Source organism: Protomyctophum bolini, assembly GCF_963924005.1.
Source record: "Protomyctophum bolini genome assembly, chromosome: 12".
Lineage (NCBI taxonomy): Eukaryota > Metazoa > Chordata > Actinopteri > Myctophiformes > Myctophidae > Protomyctophum > Protomyctophum bolini.
This window is the reverse complement of record NC_137873.1, coordinates 10,330,731-10,351,367: the sequence shown is the minus strand read 5'-3', so window position 1 is coordinate 10,351,367 and position 20,637 is coordinate 10,330,731. Positions and strand designations below refer to the sequence as shown.

Genomic DNA, 20,637 nt, shown 5'->3' with positions numbered 1-20,637 from the left:
TAGTGGGTGTGTGAGGTGGAGGTGGTGGTTTGTAGTGGGTGTGTGAGGTAGTGGTGGTTTGTAGTGGGTGTGTGAGGTGGAGGTGGTGGTTTGTAGTGGGTGTGTGAGGTGGAGGTAGTGGTTTATTTGGTAGTGGTTTATTTTTTACTCATGGTTGTTCCTTATGGCCACAAGGTGGCGCACTGGCTCAGTGCTTATTGCACTCTACTCCCTGTCCAACCACTGTAGTGCTTATAGCGCTAATTCATATATTGGATCCATTGGAAAACAGGTTGTTTTTTACTTTGCAAAGTTTTGGACATACAAGGTTTCCACCCAGCAGCAGTGGTGGAAAAAAGTACTCCAATTCAGGACATTCACAGTAGGCGAACATTTGGCGAAAATATGTGAACAGTACGTTGGCACAGAGCAACGTGTTGTGAGCTTGTATCGGCTATTTTTAGCAATTAAAGTGTCTTATGTATTTTGTTGTTAAGACCTTACTGTGTGAGAAATTCACTTTGAGCCTCAGCCAGCTGAAATATGGTGATTATGAGAGCTCCTGGGGGGAGCTGCTCTGATTCCAGTATCATGCTCAGGGACACGGACACGGATACTGGCCAACCGCTGACCTTGTGATCACCAGACAGCCTCTCTCTACCAACTAAGACAGTGGTTCCCAAAGTCTTTTAATTTCAAGGACCCCCATGACTCTGACAGGGCTGTATTTTGCGTGTCTTAAGTACCAGGTCTTATTCCCTAACTTGAGTAAACTAAAGACCTGGAGGCGTGATCAATGCTCTTTGGCCACTCAGAATAGCCAAATGGCATTGATCACGCCTCCAGGTCTTTAGCTTACTCAAGTTAGGGAATAAGACCTGGTACTTAAGACACGCAAAATACAGCCCTCAGTGAGAGTGTAAAAAATGGAACCAAATGGACCCGTAAGGGAGTTTCAGACTTATATAAGGGTCCATTTGGAACCCCTTAAGGAACTCCACTTTGAGAAACTCTGAACTAAGCTACGGCCTCTGCAATTTACGGGGGGTGTATTGATTCGTATTTGTATTTTTCAAACAACATTGAGTACATTACATTACAGAGAACAAACTGGGACAGTTACTATAAGCAATCTCACAAAAGAAAAATCAACAACAGCACTACTCCTCTCCAGATTCTGTGACAGATTTTTCAATACTGTATATTGTATAAAATGATCCTGCGCCTCCTGAAATATTTCTTGTCTGCCCTTAAGAATATAATGTAACTTTTTCCAGAGGCTACAATTTAGTGCGGAGGGAAAATAGTGGAAGTTCAAATAAATATGATTATTTTGGAGGGTCACAACCAGAAAAAGCTCAGCCACTGTTGTGTATACTGCATTATAATCCCTAATAACTGGCGGCTGTAAAAAGAACAACAGTGTTTTAGCTCCTAACGGTGTCAGTGTTGTTGTGTTCTTACTTTGTACTATACAGTATACGTACACCACCTCGTCTCCTCTTGCAGAGTGAACAACACCCCCATTGGCAGAATGCGAATGAGGTGCAGAATTAGTCGACACGCTCGCTCACCCATTATCAAGAGAGTTCTGCTAAACACCGTAATTTGAGCCCATTTGAACGGCACCTCTGTGGCCCCGGAACGGCTCACGGTTCAGTGCCGCGTCACGCCGCGTTCCGCATTCATGTCTTTTTCCAATCCCCTTCATTACGAAAGGTCATTTGTATTCTCTCTCTCTCTCTCTCTCCCTCTCTCCCTCTCTCTCTCTGTGTCTCTCACCCACTAATTTCCCTAATGCCTGTCCTGTCTGAGCATGCTGTTCCCTTCCTGTGTGATACATATGCGTGGTTAAAAAACCCCGACATGTCCGTGGTCGAAACAAGAAGAGGTCTGTGATTCCATTAGCGCAGTGAGTCTGCATGCTCTCTCTTCCCGCCCGCCGCTCTGACCCTGTCGTTGAATCCCGGCAGCGAGCAGACACAGACTCTTCATCACCCATGTGGTCCCTGTGGGCTTCACAACCATCCCTGGAAACAGCCCGGGATGCTATTGACTCATCGCTCTCTCTCTCTCGCTATACGCGAGGCCCCGCAGACCCGTACGACTGGAAAGCCCATTCGTCTGCCCCCCTTTTTTTTGTCCCCTCTGACAGCCTGTTTTTGTGCGTTTGTCAAGAGCGTGCGTGCGTGTGTGTGTGTGCGTGCGTGTGTGAGAGAGAGTAAGATGGGGAAAGATAGGTTTGACAGAGAAAGAGTGGAAATAAATGGCGAGTTATTTTTTTCTCATGCCTGTTTGATTTGTGTCGGAGCGTGCGCTTGTGTTTGGCCCGCCATCCGTCTCCCGTCCTATATCTTTCCCTCCGTCTCTCGCTCGTCTCTGTCTCGCCCTGCCCTCTCTCTCTCTCTCTCTCTCTCTCTCTCTCTCTCTCCCTTTATACCCCGCGGACAGCAAAGACCACCTGACCTGACCTGTCTCTCTCCCCCCCCCCCATGGGGCTTCTTCTCTCCATCTCTGTCCCGTTACCTAGACGATGACCCCTTGCAGCCGGTGACCTCCGACGAGATGGTGTCCGTGGGGGGAACGGTGACGCTCACCTGCCGCGTGCCCGAGAGCGACAACTCCTCGCTGCAGTGGTCCAACACGGCCCAGCAGACCCTCTACTTTGGAGAGAAGAGAGGTGAGTGGCACTGCAAGTGCATGGCGGAGGGAGAAGCGGAGAGAAGGGACAACGTGTGGATTCAAGTTCTCATGCCGCCATGACTGATTTCAGTCATTTGGATTCCATAGCAGGGGTTAATGACACTATAAGGTCTCAGAGGCACTTGCCCGGTCATGTTCCTGCACTTGCCCAAAGGTCACGCTCACTGGCCTGAAAAGTAAATCATCCATTATGAAATGATAGGCAAAATTTGAGTTACTCTTGCATTTAACACTCAATGAACATATTCAACCCAAGTAGCCACTGCGCGCAGAGTTTGTGTATGCGTGTGTTGGTGGGGGGGAGAAGGAGAGAGAACTATGTGGCCAACTGGCCACGTTCAAGTGTTTATAGACAGATATATGTGATGTGTCTATATAGCGAACTAAAGACGATTGCTTCCCCACTCAAATGCAACCTGAAAGCAAACTACACTTGTCTGAACGTTTCATTTACTTGTCAATGGGAGTCGGGCATGCAGCCATTAGTGTCAACCCCTGCATAGAAGCCAGCATGTCTTCCATGGAAGCATGTTGCGCAGCGGAAATATCTACAAGGTCTCAAAGCGTCTGTGACAAGTTCTTGTAAGTCTGTCTACAAGGGTTATGTTTGGTTATTATTTCAAGATTGAAGCATTTGAAGTTGTTAAACTAGCGACGATGTTCAGAAACATATTCCATAAAATCTTAATGGTCTCAGACATTTCATATAAAAGCAAAGGTTTTCTAGGGAAAAGCCTCAATCTGTGATTTCGTTACACTAGCTATGTTCAGAAGCATCTTCCATGAAATCGAAATAGTCTCAGATATCTCGTATGAAAGCAAAGGTTTTCTAGGGAAAAAAGCCTCAATCTGTGATTTCTTCACATGGTTGGCGTTGTGAAGAGCAGCAGGAGCAATAACTAACACATCATAATGTTACATACTGTGTTAACAGTTTAGGCTCCTTTCATAATGTGTCCAAATAGCACATTAGGTCTTGGGTATGGCTATTGGTTATAGGGGGAGTGCCTCTAGTATCTCAAGTGTGTCTCAGCAGTATTGCATGCATAGAAACGTGGGCTACAAACACAGTGAGTAGGGGTGAAACCACCAGACACAGTGAGTAGGGATGAAACCACCAGACACAGTGAGTAGGGGGTGAAACCACCAGACACAGTGAGTAGGGATGAAACCACCAGACACAGTGAGTAGGGATGAAACCACCAGACACATGCAGTGAGTAGGGATGAAACCACCAGACACAGTGAGTAGGGATGAAACCACCAGACACAGTGAGTAGGGGTGAAACCACCAGACACAGTGAGTAGGGGTGAAACCACCAGACACAGTGAGTAGGGGTGAAACCACCAGACACAGTGAGTAGGGGTGAAACCACCAGACACAGTGAGTAGGGATGAAACCACCAGACAGTTCACCATAATGTCACCATGTAAGGCCCATGCCATGCTGGAGACAGCCTACGTGGTGCACTGCAACTGTGTCATTCGTATTTCGTAATACAATCACAATATATATATATTGAATAAACAGAAAACCCTGAACCCCTAAAATAGCGCTTGCAATACTAAATCAGTTTGTAAAACAAACTCGGTAATGCAAAATGCAAATTCTAAAGCTGTGCAGGAATGAGCCGCAAATGAATCTTCTAACGTTGTGTTTTCGGTTGTGGTTGATAATTCATTCAGCCGTGCATCAATGCCAACTACCACTTTGGAGCCTTTTCTCTCTGTTCCTCTTTTCGCATCGAGTGGCTCTCCACTTGACTCTCCACGTTGTCTATTAATATAATCAAACAATGTGCTTTGATGTGTCTCACTTCGTTACTGGTGTGATGCACACATGGCGCGCGATGGCGTTCTCTTGTGGAGGAGGCTTTTGACAGCGAGAGGATATTATCGTTGAGCTCACAGATTAAAAAAATAACAAAAAACAGGAAACATAATTCAAGAGTGCGTGTTATGTGTACAACTCACCGTGAGACAGAGTTGGTGGGCCTGTGATGAAAAGAGTATTATAGCAGCTGGGTTTGAACGTGTCTCCACTACATATTGGATTAATGTTGTTTTCAGTCATTTAATGACTTAAACCCTCAAACGTGACCTTTGGCTCAGTACTTGTTCTGCTCTTTTTTTCCATGTACACTAATCCTCTTTGTAACATTATATACACAACTCGCCGTTAGATGAAAGAGGTTAGCCATGATGGTATCCTACCTACATAGATCCTTCCAGAGTGGCTCTGTGAGGTTAGCCATGATAGTACTGTACCTGCCTAGATCCTTCCTCGCCAGGTTGTTAAAACTAACCACGCTGTATAGGAAAGGTGACACGATTGGATTGATGGCTACTAAAATGCCCTGCTCACTTCACTATATCGTTTCCTCAGGCGAGTGTACGGTAACTCTCTCCCCACTGCGGTAGGTGTGCTATACCTGCATATATGCCATACCCTGCCACCAATGGTCCATGTCAAGCCTCAAGTCACCAAAGATTGTCACTCGAGTCCGACTCACTAAGCTCATTACTGCATGTCTGACCTTCAGAGAGAGAGAGAGAGAGATAATTGAGTACAATAGAAACTAGAAAGTCACAATTCTGGGAAATTGCAAGTGTGGTTGCACCGACAATTTCAAGCTTTAAGTATTGCATGCATACTGGTGTAAGCTACAGTATGATGATGTATTGACCCGCGTGACATCACTGTCATCCCTGATTTGCGTATAAAAGTTTATACGCAATAAATAAAGTTGGGCGATAACTATAGTCACTAACAAGCCCCCTGGGTGTTTTGTGTTATCCTTCTAGCATTTTGACTGTATACCGTTACTTACTTGTTAATAAAGTAATTCAAGCAATCGATCAAAAACAGAGAGGGAACGGGAGGAGGGCAAAGCACTAGCCTACTTTACAGAGATGAAAGGGAGTTTGGGAGGATGGGGAGACGGGAGCGGAGAGAGGGATGACAGATGAAGAGAAAGGCCACAAGAGAGCGACAGGCTGCTCACGCCCCAGACGAGAGGAGAGGAGAGGAGAGGAGAGGAGAGGAGAGGAGAGGAGAGGAGAGGAGAGGAGAGGAGAGGAGAGGTGGACTGTCAAATCCGTTAAATTAACCCTGAAAGTGTTAAGCCTGATTTAGTTGCACGCCGGTGTCTTACAACCCCAAAAAATTACAGATCTACAAGCTCACAGCACGTCGCAGCTGTGCCGCGTCACAAGCTTGTAGATTGGCTGTTGTATAGATGCGACATGATGCACCTAACCAAGCAATCAATCAGCCGGTATACTTTGGGGCTTGTGATTTCACTGCGTGCGCGAAGGAAGGGAATGACAGAGTAGCAATACTTCAGTAGTGCAGGCCAATAATACCCTCTGCAGCAATAATAATAACACCTCACAGCCGTGCTGGTGAGAAGAACGGAGTCACACACACACACACACACACACACACACACACACACACACACACACACACACACACGCACACACACACAGACACACAAAGTAAGAGGGAGAGACAGAGAGCTAAACTAAACGGCGGTTTGACACAGAGTGACAAGTGTGGCTGTACTCAGAGACGAAAGAGGTGAGAATGAAAGTCAAGACGTGTGAAGGAGAAACCGAGAGAGAGAGAGGGAGGGAGAGAGAGAGAGAGGGATGGAGGGAGGGAGGGGGAGAGAGAGAGAGAGAGAGAGGGGGGGAGTGAGGGAGGGAGAGAGAGAGAGAGAGGGAGGAACAGAGAGAAGTGAAAACAGAGAGCAGAGAGTGGTGTTGCGATCGTTAAATATTTACACAGAAAGAGAGAGGTTGCTTGTGTTGCAATCATCCAACAATAGAGGGAGAGAGAGAGAAGTATATACAGAGTACAAAAAAGGAAAGTCAGACAGAACAAATTAATGAATGTGAGAGGACCTGATACAGAAAGAGAGAGAGAGAGAGAGAGAGAGAGAGTGACAAGTCATTACTGTATCAGTCTCAACACCCTGGAGAGTGGAATAGGGAGAGACAGATGAAGGGATACCAGGAGAGTGATGGAAAGATAAACGGAAGAGTGAGGTAGGTACGTAGGTAGAGGGAGAGAGAGAGAGAGAGAGAGAGAGAGAGGAGATGAATGGAGAGATATGAGAGGAGAGAAAAGATGGGAGCAGAGACTGTCCTTGAGATAATTACAGCGATAGGAGAGGGGAGGGGTCAGAAAGAGAGAGACGAGTCAGATGAAAGTGTAGGGACGGAGGGGGGGGGGAGGAGGAGGAGGAGGAGGAAGGAGGGTAGGAGGAGGGAAGGAGGCTGGGAAATGGAGAGAAATGAGAAAGCAACGTAAGAGTAACTTCTCACAGCAGACGCTGTACTTAAGAGAACGGAGAGATCGATGGGCAGAGTGATTGCAAAGGAGGAGAGCAGACCAAGGTCGCTAGGGAGTGGGGAGGGAGGGAGGTAGCAGATGGAGAGAGAGAGAGAGAGAGAGAGAGAGAGAGAGAGAGAGATGAGAGGAGAGATGGACTCTCAACTGCACTATGGTCAAGCAGCGACGAGACACTACTTCACAGAGCCTGTCTGAGATGGAGGAAGACGAGAGAGAGAGAGAGAGAGAGAGAGGGGTTGAGCAAAATGAGCACTGTTCATTTTGTTGACTAAAACTATGGTGAAAAATATCTGTGGACTAGCATTTATCACTGACGAAAACTAAATTAACAGTTTAGCTGCATAATCCGTTTTCCACGCTATTTAATCCATGTTCTGCCCCTCCGTAATACGCTAAATCCGCTATTTGTTTCATGTGTTTAATTCGCCGTTTTGTAATAATTTAAAAGAAATAGCTGATGTGTCGTTTACATAGTGACGACTCGAGCGGACGCGTTATGACGGAAATCAACCAATTGCAAGGGCTTCTGGGAAACTGAGTCCAATGCAAAGTGAACGAGGGTGTAGAGACAATCTTAGCTTGCTTTGCTCTGACTGTGACCCAGATCATGGAAGTGGCTTTTTTGTCGGCTCAATAAAAAAAATCAAACCGATTTTCATGGATCAAAGGCGCAAATACTTTGGCATAATGCTCCCACGGCAATTAAACAATCCTGTCATATATTATTAATATAAAGCCGTCAAAGTGTTCAAAGTAAATAACAAGTAAGCTATGAAAACTATAGCCAAAGTTCATAAAGGGCTGAAGTGGCTAAATGTATGTTTTGTAATAATAATCAAGGTCCACAAAGTAAACGGAAGTTTTCAAATAATTGTAGTGGAGTAAAAAGTGCTATATTCAACTCTGCGGTGTAGTGGAGTACATGCATAGAAGTAAAGATACGTCAACAATGTACCTCTATACAGTACAGTATGAGTACATGTACTTTAGTTACTCGCCACCACTGGATACAAGCTTGTTGATCGGTTATTCTCGGCGAGTGATACGGCGCACGGCCGAGTATAACTGATGGTGCTCCATCAGACACCCAGGAGATAGAGTGATGGATAGATGGTAAGAGACAGAGAGAGAGAGAGAGAGAGAGAGAGAGAGAGAGAGAGAGAGAGAGAGAGAGATGGATGGATGGATAGTAAGAAGGAAAGAGAGGACAGGGGTTTTTGATTTTCATTGATTTAACCTTTATTTAAGCTGGTTAGTCCTGTCAGGGTTTAAAACAAATCCCTGTGTCCCTGAACAGAGGCCGAGACAGGACCATGACGGAATGTGATCAGAGACGACGAGGAGGAGAGAGGATGAGAGATGTGGAGAGAGGGGGGATATGAGGATGAGCGTAGCTCTGGTCCACAGCGTTAGAAAGAGATCTCCTTAATGCTGTGTTACTGTTGAGCCGCTATAGTGCATGCACCTCCCGGTTAAAGCAGCCTCTTGTCTGTAGTGAAAGATAAAATATACCCTTGGCCTTTTTGCTACTCACCAAAACAAAGACAGTTTAGAGGAGTTGAAAGCCAACTTTCCTTAGTGGGAACACCCCTCGCATCTAAATGACACTTCTTGGCGTTGGGCCGTGGCTCAGCGATCCAGAGGCACCTTGGCTGGTAGTCCGAGTCTGGCAGTGTGCTGCGGGCTCGACTCCCGATCCCGACAGCCTTTACTTTTACCTTTAAAGTGGGGTCCGGGGCCCCCCAGGGGTCCTTCAGGGAGTTCCAGGGGGGCCCCAGCTAAATGATAGTTTGGAACCAAACAGACCCTTATGGTTCTGTAACTCTGAGAGTGTACAAATGGAACCACACTCTCAGAGTTAAAATAATATTGATTTTACAATATAAATTGGGGTCCCAGAGATAGTGCCATTAAATGGGGTTCCGTAGACTAATGCATGTCAAACTGGGGGTGCTTGTAATTAAAATGGCACATCTCTTCAAATGGGGGTCCGTGGGCTAATTAGTGCCATTTTGGGGGTCCTTGACATGAAAAAGTTTGGGAACCACTGCTTTAGAGACGAGAGGCAAAACAAGAGAGGAAGAGAGAGAGAGAGAGAGAGAGAGAGAGAGAGAGAGAGAGAGAAGGGTGTTGGCACTCATACGTAGAAAAGGCCCTCCAGTGCATATTTTGTGCTTACGATGCTGAAAATGGAAAAAAGAGAATCCAAACAGACAAAGTATTGCGATTTGTTCAATGTTGATCTCGATGCCAAAATCCACAGGACGACATTGATTTGAATCTAATCTCGAGAGATTACAGTTAAATGAATTCCTCCTTGTTATTCAAGGTATTAGATTGGGTTCTGTTGATTTAGCCTTTTTTTTCCCCTTCCCTTTTCTACTTTCATCTCATTTGTTGAAATCTGTATCCAGTGAAGTCAGGGACAAAATAGATTAACTGTTTTTATGAAGAGAAGAGGGGGGAGAGAGAATATTTCGATTTTTAACAACCACTTTATCAAAACCAACTTTCAGGCAGGACTCATTGCAATTAGCCAGAGAAAATGGGGGAATCAAAACAATGCCATATGGTTAGAGCAGCAGAGACCATTCAGTGGGATCAGATGACTCTAAAAGCGATACACCAGAATGCTCACTAAGACAAAAACAAATACAGCAGGAAATAAAATAACACTGACAAAACCCATAGACCTCACGGACTTAGCCAAAAGGATTTGAGAACCCCCCCCACCCCACCCCACCCCACCAAAACGCACAGATAAATGTGCACAAAAGCAAGCCTATTTTTCCATAATTGTAACAATATAAATTGTTAATGACTCTAAAATCATTTAATGACTCAAAATCTCTGTTGGAAGGAAAACCTTCTTCTACATTCAAACTCTGTTAATATGAAAAAGAAACAAAGGAAATCAGTCAAAACTCAAATCGGAGTTATTATAATCAAGGCTGCATTCCTCATTTCTGCTGTTTCACGTCGGCAGAGTCGAGGGCCTTTCATGTAGCCTCAGTCAATCACGTACGATCAAGCTGGCCGTTAGAATATGGAGATATGAGGTTCCTGCCTGCCTGACAGCAGCCATAGCGAACTAGGAGTCATTGAAATGGAAAAAGTCTGAGAAACACTTGTTAAACCACTAGAGGAACTATTTTTACATGCTTTGGAAAGGAGAAGAGGAGAGAGACACAGAGAGAGAGAGAGAGAGAGAGAGGAGGTAAGGTGAGAACAGAAAGGAATGTACTTCTCTAAATTTTGCTGAAAAGATAGCAAGATTCCAGACCTGTCACAGGAAGAGAAAAAAAACGTGTCTCCTCCTGGGAGACGCCTTATAAACACCTTCCAACAGCTGCTGACTTTATCTTCACCTGTCATCTGATTCCTCTTTCTCTGCGTGCCGCGCTCCCTCCCTCCGTCCAGGACAGAATGCTGCTTCTTTATTATCACATCCTATTTGTTTTTATCACCACTATCATTATTATGTCATCATCATCATCATCATATGTCATTATTTGTACTTTATTTCGGTGTATCGCGTTACACTGACTGACTGTACGATGAAATTAGATGTCTAGTCAACGGGAACAGTGAATACGCATCTGTTCAGTTGCACGCACGCACGCGCACGCACACACACACACACACACACACACACACACACACACACACACACACGCACGCACACGCAGCCAGATGGGCTATAGTTTCAGTGACATCATGACAACAAGGTCCCACACATGCAGTACAGTACGTGCTGCTGATATAATGTGATCAATTGAACTGTGTTGTATATGATGAATCATCCCATATGGGCCTTAACCACTTATAAACCCCAGCATTATGGGTGAGCGGAGTCCCCCAGGGCTCTGTGCTAGTATATGTTCTGTTCATTATGGGTGAGCGGAGTCCCCCAGGGCTCTGTGCTAGTATATGTTCTGTTCATTATGGGTGTTATCGGAGTCCCCCAGGGCTCTGTGCTAGTATATGTTCTGTTCATTATGGGTGATCGGAGTCCCCCAGGGCTCTGTGCTAGTATATGTTCTGTTCATTATGGGTGAGCGGAGTCCCCCAGGGCTCTGTGCTAGTATATGTTCTGTTTTCTGTTATCGGAGTCCCCCAGGGCTCGGTGCTAGTATATGTTCTGTTCATTATGGGTGAGCGGAGTCCCCCAGGGCTCTGTGCTAGTATATGTTCTGTTCATTATGGGTGAGCGGAGTCCCCCAGGGCTCTGTGCTAGTATATGTTCTGTTTTCTGTTATCGGAGTCCCCCAGGGCTCTGTGCTAGTATATGTTCTGTTCATTATGGGTGAGCGGAGTCCCCCAGGGCTCTGTGCTAGTATATGTTCTGTTTTCTCATTATGGGTGAGCGGAGTCCCCCAGGGCTCTGTGCTAGTATATGTTCTGTTTTCTGTTATCGGAGTCCCCCAGGGCTCTGTGCTAGTATATGTTCTGTTCATTATGGGTGAGCGGAGTCCCCCAGGGCTCTGTGCTAGTATATGTTCTGTTTTCTGTTATCGGAGTCCCCCAGGGCTCTGTGCTAGTATATGTTCTGTTATCTGTTATCGGAGTCCCCCAGGGCTCTGTGCTAGTATATGTTCTGTTTTCTGTTATCGGAGTCCCCCAGGGCTCTGTGCTAGTATATGTTCTGTTTTCTGTTATCGGAGTCCCCCAGGGCTCTGTGCTAGTATATGTTCTGTTTTCTGTTATCGTAGGGGAAAGCTTTCGCTGGAAACAGCGGATTGGCACGTTGTGAGGTTGTAGATCTGCAATTTGCAACGAAAGTACGATATGTACGGATGCTATGGAGTTCAGGTGTTTTTAAGTGCTCAGTTGGCACTGAGGTACAGCAATGAAGGAAACCAGTTGTGAGCTTGTATAGATTTTTTTCTCGCTATTTTCAATTATCATTATTTGACATTTTCACGTTTTTTATATATTTTTTTGAAATATTTACAGCAACTTTAAGGACGGGGTGAAATGGTTAATTTGGGCATTTTATTGAGAAGTTTCAGCTCGAAGCGCTGGCTCTGAGTTTCTGAGCGTCGCATCCCTTCAGGCGATGGGACGGTAGCTCTGCTATAGACGCACGCAGAACGCACGACGCATGGAGTGTTTTTGTTTACAGGTCAGATATTCAGGCCAGCTGTACCAGTTTACTGCTTATTTTAGCGTGATGATTATGTTTAAAACGAGTATAATACACTGTCTGGATGTCACCATGAATGAGATTAAATACGGAGTGGTTCTGTAATCAAAACCAGCTGTGTTTGGAGGACAACGCAGCAATTGGATTCAAACCAGGCAATTTAATCAAGATTCATTAATTAATGCTTGTGAGCCTCGACACGTCATCACGCAGCACGTTTTCGTTCAAAGGCAGTAATTTAAATTAGATTTCATTGGCTTTTAATTAAAAAAATACACAAAAATGAAAATGTTCCCATTTGTTTGGCATCCATTGTTAGGTATGTCCACACGGATATGGTCTAAAAGTGTGAAAAAACGTATTTTTCATTTCAGTAGGTGTTTAATTTGACAGTGGAAGTCGTGGAAATCACTGATGTCATATAGATCAGCTATTTTCCAAATTCTTGTCTCTTCATTGACAACTTGGTCAATGTTTGACCAGTTTTCATAGTATCGTTTGTTGGAGCGTCAATATTCCCATGTGGATCCCAAGATCAACAATTAGATATTTTTTGACAGTTTATGAAACATTTTCAAAGTTTGTAAACGACATCAGAAAGTTACTAATGACCGTCTGCCCATTAGCCTAGCATGTCTTCCATTGTCTCTAGGTTATTGTTAGTTAACCCAATAGGGAATAATGGGAGAACTTCATCCACTCTCCGGCTCATTATGCTAACATCCATAATAGAGGACAGGGATAATAGGGCTGCATTTTAGCTAACTGCCAGTTTTTCAAATTAAATTAAATTTACCAGCCTCATCAAGTGCATCCTTTAGCCAATGACCATTATAACAGCGTATGACATAAACGCTGAGTGCACTCCATGCCCAGGAAACAAAGGATTAACACATTAACTGATCAGAAAGCCATTAAATAGGCAATTGAGATACAGTTGTTCAACTAACAACAGCCATTAACCACGTGAACTCTAGCGTTGCTGTTCCAGCAGCAAACATCCGGCCAAAAAGAGCCACTACAAGCTCACAACAACACCTCACGGCATGCACCGTGTTACGACTAACGGTTGGGATTCAGAACCGGAAGGAACCGGATCCAAGCATTGAGGAAGCGGAATCTGGTTCCATCACGTTTGGAACCGTTTATCAAAAACACAGAATTGACTGGCAGTCAATGACTGGCTGCTATTTATACATTATTATATCACTATATAATGTGATATCATTGACTTAAATGGCATTATATCAACAAGGCAGGACGATTACCTATTTTACCGGACGCGACGGTAACCCTAGTGCTGTTTGGAAAATCCTGGCGATGCAATATAATTCACGGCCTGTTTTCCCTGGGGTACTCCGGTCAACTAAGTACAGCATGCATTGTTTAATCGTTTAAATCCAGACTCACTCTCACTCCCCAAAATGCACAACGTCGCAAAGTCTCGTGACTTCCTGGGACAAATATGGCCAAACATGAAATGTTTGACTGGAAAGGGAACTCTTCCAGTCGAGCGAGTTGCCATTGCCAAGTGTTTTGCGAAGTCTGTTTCAGTCGACTCAGCACTGTTCGTGTTAACTCATTCTGTGCCACGGTCATGCGCAGTTGAGTGAGTTTGAGCTTGTCCATCTGCTATTTCCCCAGAATATGGATGGAATATGGTGTTGCTATACTGTACAACAAAAACCTGGAAGTGTCTGCAAAGGAATGGCTGGAAAAATAAGTGTTTACCACATGCAGCCTTCACTGTATCTGAGCCGAGCCCTGAACACTGTCCTCCGAGAGGCGGACTCACCGACTCGTGTTTACAAACCTTCCAGAGAAGATGGCTAGCATGGAGGAATCCTGTGGTCAGCGCCCAGCGCTTGTGTCCATGCCAAAGACAACACTCAACATGCTCTTCCCTTTTAAAGAAACCAAACCAAAACGCTGTAATGACATGAAGAGAAACAGAAGAAGGGTAAATAGTGGATATGCTTGATGGTGAAGATTAAGTCTTGGCAGTGACGGACCAGTGGTGTAAAGTAACCCAGTATATACTCAAGTAGAGGGTTTTTTTTCTCCCATTTTCAATACTTTTACTTCTATACTCCGCTACATCTCAGTGGCAAATATTGTACTTTTACTCCACTAAATGTATTTGAAAACTTTACAAAACATACAGTAACCACTTCAGCCCTATATGTACATTGCGATGCAACGTATTGTGAGCTTGTAGATCTGCTATTTTCAAAAGTTTGTATACATTTGAAAATGGGACATTCTGCATTATAAGAACTTTCTACTTTTGGTATATTTAAGTACATTTTGATGCCAATACTTTTATAAGTCGGTGTTGGACAAACAAAGAGAGAGAGTGGATTATTTCTTTCTCCAAAAACAGACTATAACTCTAAGAGATGTGGCACACTTTGCGTCGAACAAATTATTTAAAGCATGCGTTTTAATTTCTTTCCTGTGGGTATTTCCAGGTTATTTATGCTAGTTGCACAGTGGAAATGTTGCATTTTGCAGCACGTTTAAGCTGAATAAGATCAGACGAAAGCACATTCCCCCTGCCCTCCAGAGAGTGTGTGCGCTTGCGTGCGTGCAGCGCGTTCACGTGCGTGCGATGTGCGCATATTTGGATGACGACGAGATGCACAGTACAGAGAAGGAGAAAGAAATGTGTGCTCAGTGGAGAGAAATTGTGTGTGTGTGTGTGTGTGTGTGTGTGTGTGTGTGTGTGTGTGTGTGTGTGTGTGTGTCTGTGTGTGTGTGTGTGTGTGTGTCTGTGTGTGTGTGTGTGTGTGTGTGTGTGTGTGTGTGTGTGTGTGTGCAGGCTCATGGTGTGAGAGAATTCCCCTCTGACAAGCTTTAGAGGTTGAGAGAGCATGAGAGAGAAGGACAGAAGAGGAGAGGGAGGGAGAGAGAGAGAGAGAGAGAGAGAGAGAGAGAGAGAGAGAGATAGAGAGAGGGATGGATGGACGGAGCAGAGTAGCAGTGGCCATGGTGGGCTGCATTCAGACCCTTAGAGAGTATCAGGTATCATACCCAACCACAGTGTTAGCATCGCCCTGTCTGGACAACACACACACACACACACACACACACACACACACACACACATGGACACAGACACACACAGTGCACATACGGACACACTATCGATTTCTGACTTTCACCTACAAATAGATGCACATACATCTACTACAGACACAGCAGGAGGAGGCTATATTCCCGGAGTGTGTACACACACACACACTGTGAGGTCCACACAGAATAAGGAAGCAGGCTGCTGCTGCATATCCACCACACTCCATCTTAAGACCACTAACAAGACACACTCTCACACACACACACACACACACACACACACACACACACACACACACACACACACACACACACACGAGCCAGAGCCAGTTTATCTCAATGCATTATGTCCATCCTCGACCACACTTACTAGGGCTAGCAGATACCATAGCTGTCCCCACTAGACCTATATGACCCATGTGTATTTATACACACAGCACAGCATGCACTATGCACACGCACTATGCACAGTTGCACACGCACGCACGCACGCACGCACGCATGCACGCATCCCATACATGAGAGAGAGAGAGAGAGAGGTAGACACACAGAAAGAGAGAGAGAGAAAGAGACAGACATAGAGAGAGAGAGAGAGAGAGAGAGAGAGAGAGAGAGAGAGAGAGAGAGAGAGAGATTTTTTTATTAACTTACCAAAGGATGCTGTTCTGTGAGTACTGTACTGTGCCTGACATTAACCCCAAAATAGATTTTCGATATGACATGAAATCCAGAGAGAATCCAACACTAAACATTAAACACACTATAGTCAGTATACTAGTCCTTAACCCATTTTGACATTTCTAAACAATTGCTTGTAAATCCTGACCTTAAAGTTTCCGGAAAAACTTCAAATATTATTCAAACATTAAAAAAATACTTTATGTGAACACAATTGGGGGGAGGGGAGCCAGGCTGGGTGCGGAATTCGATATTTGTCAATGTACTGTACTGTACTGTACTGTACTGTACTGTACTGTACTGTACTGTACTGTACTGTACTGTACTGTACTGTACTGTACTGTACTGTACTGTACGTACAGACAGACAGACAGACAGTGTTGGAAAGCAACTATTGAAGTACAATTTTACTTAAGTACAGTAGGCTACTTTTGGGGTACTTTAATTTTTACAGAAAATTGGAATTTCAGTACTTTTAGTTCTACTCCGTTACATCTCGGGGCAAATTTTGTACTTTTATCTCACTACAATAAGTACAATTCATATGAATTGAAAACTGTAGTTACTTATTTATGGTTATTTTGGCCTAAGTCACTCTCTTGCAACAGGCCATTTCACTACACTACACTGCACGATCCTTTTCAATTAGGACTTTGGTGATTTTACCAGAGGTAGCCGTGCAGTGTCAACCAAAATCCTATAGTTAGTTTAAGGAGATGACGATTATTTTACCCGATTTATTTTGGGTACTTTAGGTATATTTTTGATACCAATACCTTTGTACTTTTACTAAATGTTTAATTACGAACAGTATTGATACTTTTACCTATAAGTAAACAGTGTGAGTACTTTGTCCACCAATGCAGACGGACAGACAGAGACAGATGGAAGGAGCGCTTAGAGTGGGAGAGGAGAGGAAATGATGGGAGGGCAGGAGGAAGAGGAGGAGGGAGGAAGAGGAAAGAGAGGAGAGCAGAATTAAGGAGACTGATAGCCGTGTGCAGGGTCCAGAGGGCACGGAGACACGCACACACACACACGCACGCACACACACACACACACACACACACACACACACACACACACACACACACACACAGAGCGCCTATGCGCAGGGGAGCTCATGAAGATGAATGCAGTGACCTTGCTCAGTGATAAAGCATGAAGATAAAGCGATGTGGGATAAAATGCTGAAAAACACCCCAAAGAATGAAAGAGAGAGACACACACATAGAGAGACAGACAGAGAGAGAGAGACAGACAGACACACGCACACACACGCACGCACGCACACACACACACACACACACACACACACACACACACACACACACACACACACACACACACACACACACACACACACACACACACACACACAGAGAGAGAGAGACAAACAGGTATGGCCAAGGGGGAATGGACAGGCAGAGATAAACAGACAGGTCCGACACGAGGTGGAGAGATGGAGGATATCAAAGAAACAGATATGATATAGAAGTGACCTTGGAGACCTCTGGAGAGACATAGATCAACAGACAGATAGAGGGACAGACATCTGGAGAGACACAGAGAGACAGACAGATAGAGGGACAGACATCTGGAGAGACAGACAGATAGAGGGACAGACATCTGGAGAGACACGGAGAGACAGACAGATAGAGGGACAGACATCTGGAGAGACACGTATAGATCAACAGACAGATAGAGGGACAGACATCTGGACAGACACGTAGATCAACAGACAGATAGAGGGACAGACATATGAGGTTCTGGACAGACAGACAGACAGACAGACAGACATGTAGATCGACAGACAGAGGGACAGACATCTGGAGAGACAGGCAGGCAGGCAGGCAGACAGACAGTGCTTATGTGCACACATGGCAGCATGTATGAATTATAATGTAATGTATTGCATGTATGTAGCATGGTTGCTCCTATGATGTGATCCCCTCAAGGAACATGCACACACGCATGCACACAAACACACACACACACACACACACATGTGCACGCACACACACGCGCGCACACACACACACGTACACTACACAGGGACACATTTTTCTTCCGTCGCACTTGTGTGCACACAAATTCCGTCTTATCTCACATGCATGCACACGCACGCACACACACACACACACACACACACACACACACGCAAATACCCCCACACACAGAAACATTTATAGAAGGACACAGACAGACAGCAATCATGGCTGACAACACAGTAGAGGTCAACGCTATCAGCTAAATGAATTGTTTCCTAGCATTTCATCATCACCATCTCCTCTCTTCCTCCACTCTCTCTCTCTCTCTTGCTCTCTCTCTCTCTGTGTGTGTGTTTGTGTGTCTCTCTCTCTCTCTCTCTCTCTCTCTCTCTCTCTCTCTCTCTCTCTCTCTCTCTCTCTCTCTCTCTCTCTCTCTCTCTCTTGCTCTCTCTCTGTGTGTGTGTGTGTGTGTGTGTGTGTGTGTGTGTGTGTCTCTCTCTCTCTCTCTCTCTCTCTCTTGCTCTCTCTGTGTGTGTCTCTCTCTCTCAAAGCTGTTTTTGTAGTTGATGCCCAAGCCATCCTCTTGTCTCTGCCCCCCCTCTCTCTCTCTCTCTCTCTCTCTCTCTCTCTCTCTCTCTCTCTCTCTCCCCCTGCATCCTTTTCCCCTCCCATTCCATTCGCCACTCGTCTTCTCACATCTCTTAATTTCTGCCCCCCCCCCCCTCTCTCTCACTCTCTCTCACTCTCTCTCTCTCTCTCTCATGCTGTTTCTCACATCTCTGCTATTTTTCGAACATGCACACATGATCACACCTCCCCCCTCCCCCCTCCCTCCTCCTCCTCCGTGCATTTCCTTTCCTTCCTCCCTGTTCCATCTTCTCCTGTGACTTTGGATGTTTGTGTTTCTTCAGTGCTGTATAAAGTACTCACAATTTAATAAAAGTAATTGTATCAATAGTAAATATTAAAGTAAAAGTATCAATACTGCAATATAGAAATAAAAGTATTAGCATCATGTGTCGCATCGCAGTTTGTGGGCCAGTCAGTCAGTCAGTCAGTCAGTCAGTCAGTCAGTCAGTGGCGAGGTCAGATATCTCCGCCTATACTGATAGATCTTGTGAAATCTCAATCCAAATGAGCTGAAACTGCATGTCTGGAAACTTTTCAGGAATTCATTAAAGTGAACAGCTGCACAGGACCAATGCACTGCAGACACGAGGGAGGTGTTAAAGTGAACAGCTGCACAGGACCAATGCACTGCAGACACGAGGGAGGTGTTCCTCCGTGATGCTTGTCATGATTGGTTTCTCAAAGCAGTGGACGAGGTGTCGGTGTGTTAACGCTGGCTTTCTCTGCGGCCCAAAGTCCATTAAATTAAGTTTAATTTCCCCAGACCTACGACTGGCCTGGGATCCCTGACCGTCTGGCCAAGACTATAGTCAGTCCGGAGGTCATCAATATGTCTGTACACGGACAAATGTGTCCGTGTCAAAGACGGCGTGTGTGGCTGTGTGCGTGCAAAGAAACGTTTGATTTTCTTCTTAACACACCATTATAATGTTCTTATTTTGTTCATAATACTCAATTACTGAATGTCAAGAATAATGTATAACACTTATTTACTACGACACTATCAAATCAAATCAAATCAATCTTTATTTGTATAGCACATTTCACACTGCCGAAATTGACCAAAGTGCTGAACAGGGGAAAAACAAGGCAAATTACATCAAGCAGAAAATAAACAACTATGGCATATTAGGAGTCCTCTAGTAGTACTACTTGTTCTCAAACATTTTATTTGCAAATACCCCCTTAATTCGGAAGTGCAAATGGAATCATCAATCATGTAAGGGTCCATTTGGTTCTATTTGTACACTCAGTTATTGACCTGTTATGACCTTTCAAGGCTAGTTCTTCTTGTGTTTCTGCCTGGTAATACTATTGTCCATTCATTGTATGTCTGTGGCAAAAATGTAACCTCTATAATGGGCCACTAGTGGAACTTTTAGACTTAGTCTATCTAGTAATCTGTGGAATAAAAGGGGTCAACCTCAAACAAATTGCAACAGAAACTCTTTCAACTATAGTTTCAACTAGTGGGGGCACGGTGGCGCAGTTCGTAGTGCTGTCGCCTCACAGCTAGAAGGTCATACCCTATAGGTGGGGTTGTCGAAAGGTATTTTCATAGCTGGGGTGGAGTTCTGTGTGGAGTTTGCAACTTCTCCCCGTGTCCCCTAGGGTAGCTACCCTCACAAATACATGCAGTAATCTTGGTCTCTAAACTGCCTCCCCCTGGCCAGCCGGGGCGCCTGGTGGAGGGGAAAGGAACTTCAGAACGTGTTCTATCCACGCGCTATGTCCAACTGGGGAAACTCTCCCCTGTCAGGTGAAAAGAAGCAGCTTGGACGCTCATGCATTGAAGGAAGCATGAGGTCAGTCCGTTGCGCTCCCCAGGTTGGCAGAGGGAGTGTAGAGCCCAGGATTACATTAGACAATGACACTGGGTGAAAAAATGGGTTACAAAATCGAGGGATAAAAATGAAGGAAAATACTCGCCCAAAATGTGATAACCATCATGATGACGGCTGTGGCCGTTTTTAGCCCAATTAAAGGATTTTTCGTGCAAAACAAATGTTTGTAATCTGGATTCAGAATGCTGAAAACCCCCTAATTGACCCCCTAATGTCACATGCTAAAATAGGT

General features: G+C 44.9%; 1 protein-coding gene across 4 annotated transcripts in view; it reads left to right on the top strand.

The window, feature by feature from the left end:
- Positions 1 to 20,637, top strand: part of cadm3 (cell adhesion molecule 3) — a 139,082-nt gene that overhangs the window by 63,845 nt on the left and 54,600 nt on the right. For 3 of the 4 annotated variants that reach the window (XM_080777426.1, XM_080777423.1, XM_080777424.1), the window contains exon 3: positions 2,510 to 2,659. In XM_080777426.1, the coding sequence (XP_080633552.1) occupies positions 2,510 to 2,659 (150 nt within the window). Of the gene's footprint in view, positions 1 to 2,509; positions 2,664 to 20,637 lie in introns of all 4 variants that reach the window. The other variant, XM_080777425.1, reaches the window with a different exon arrangement.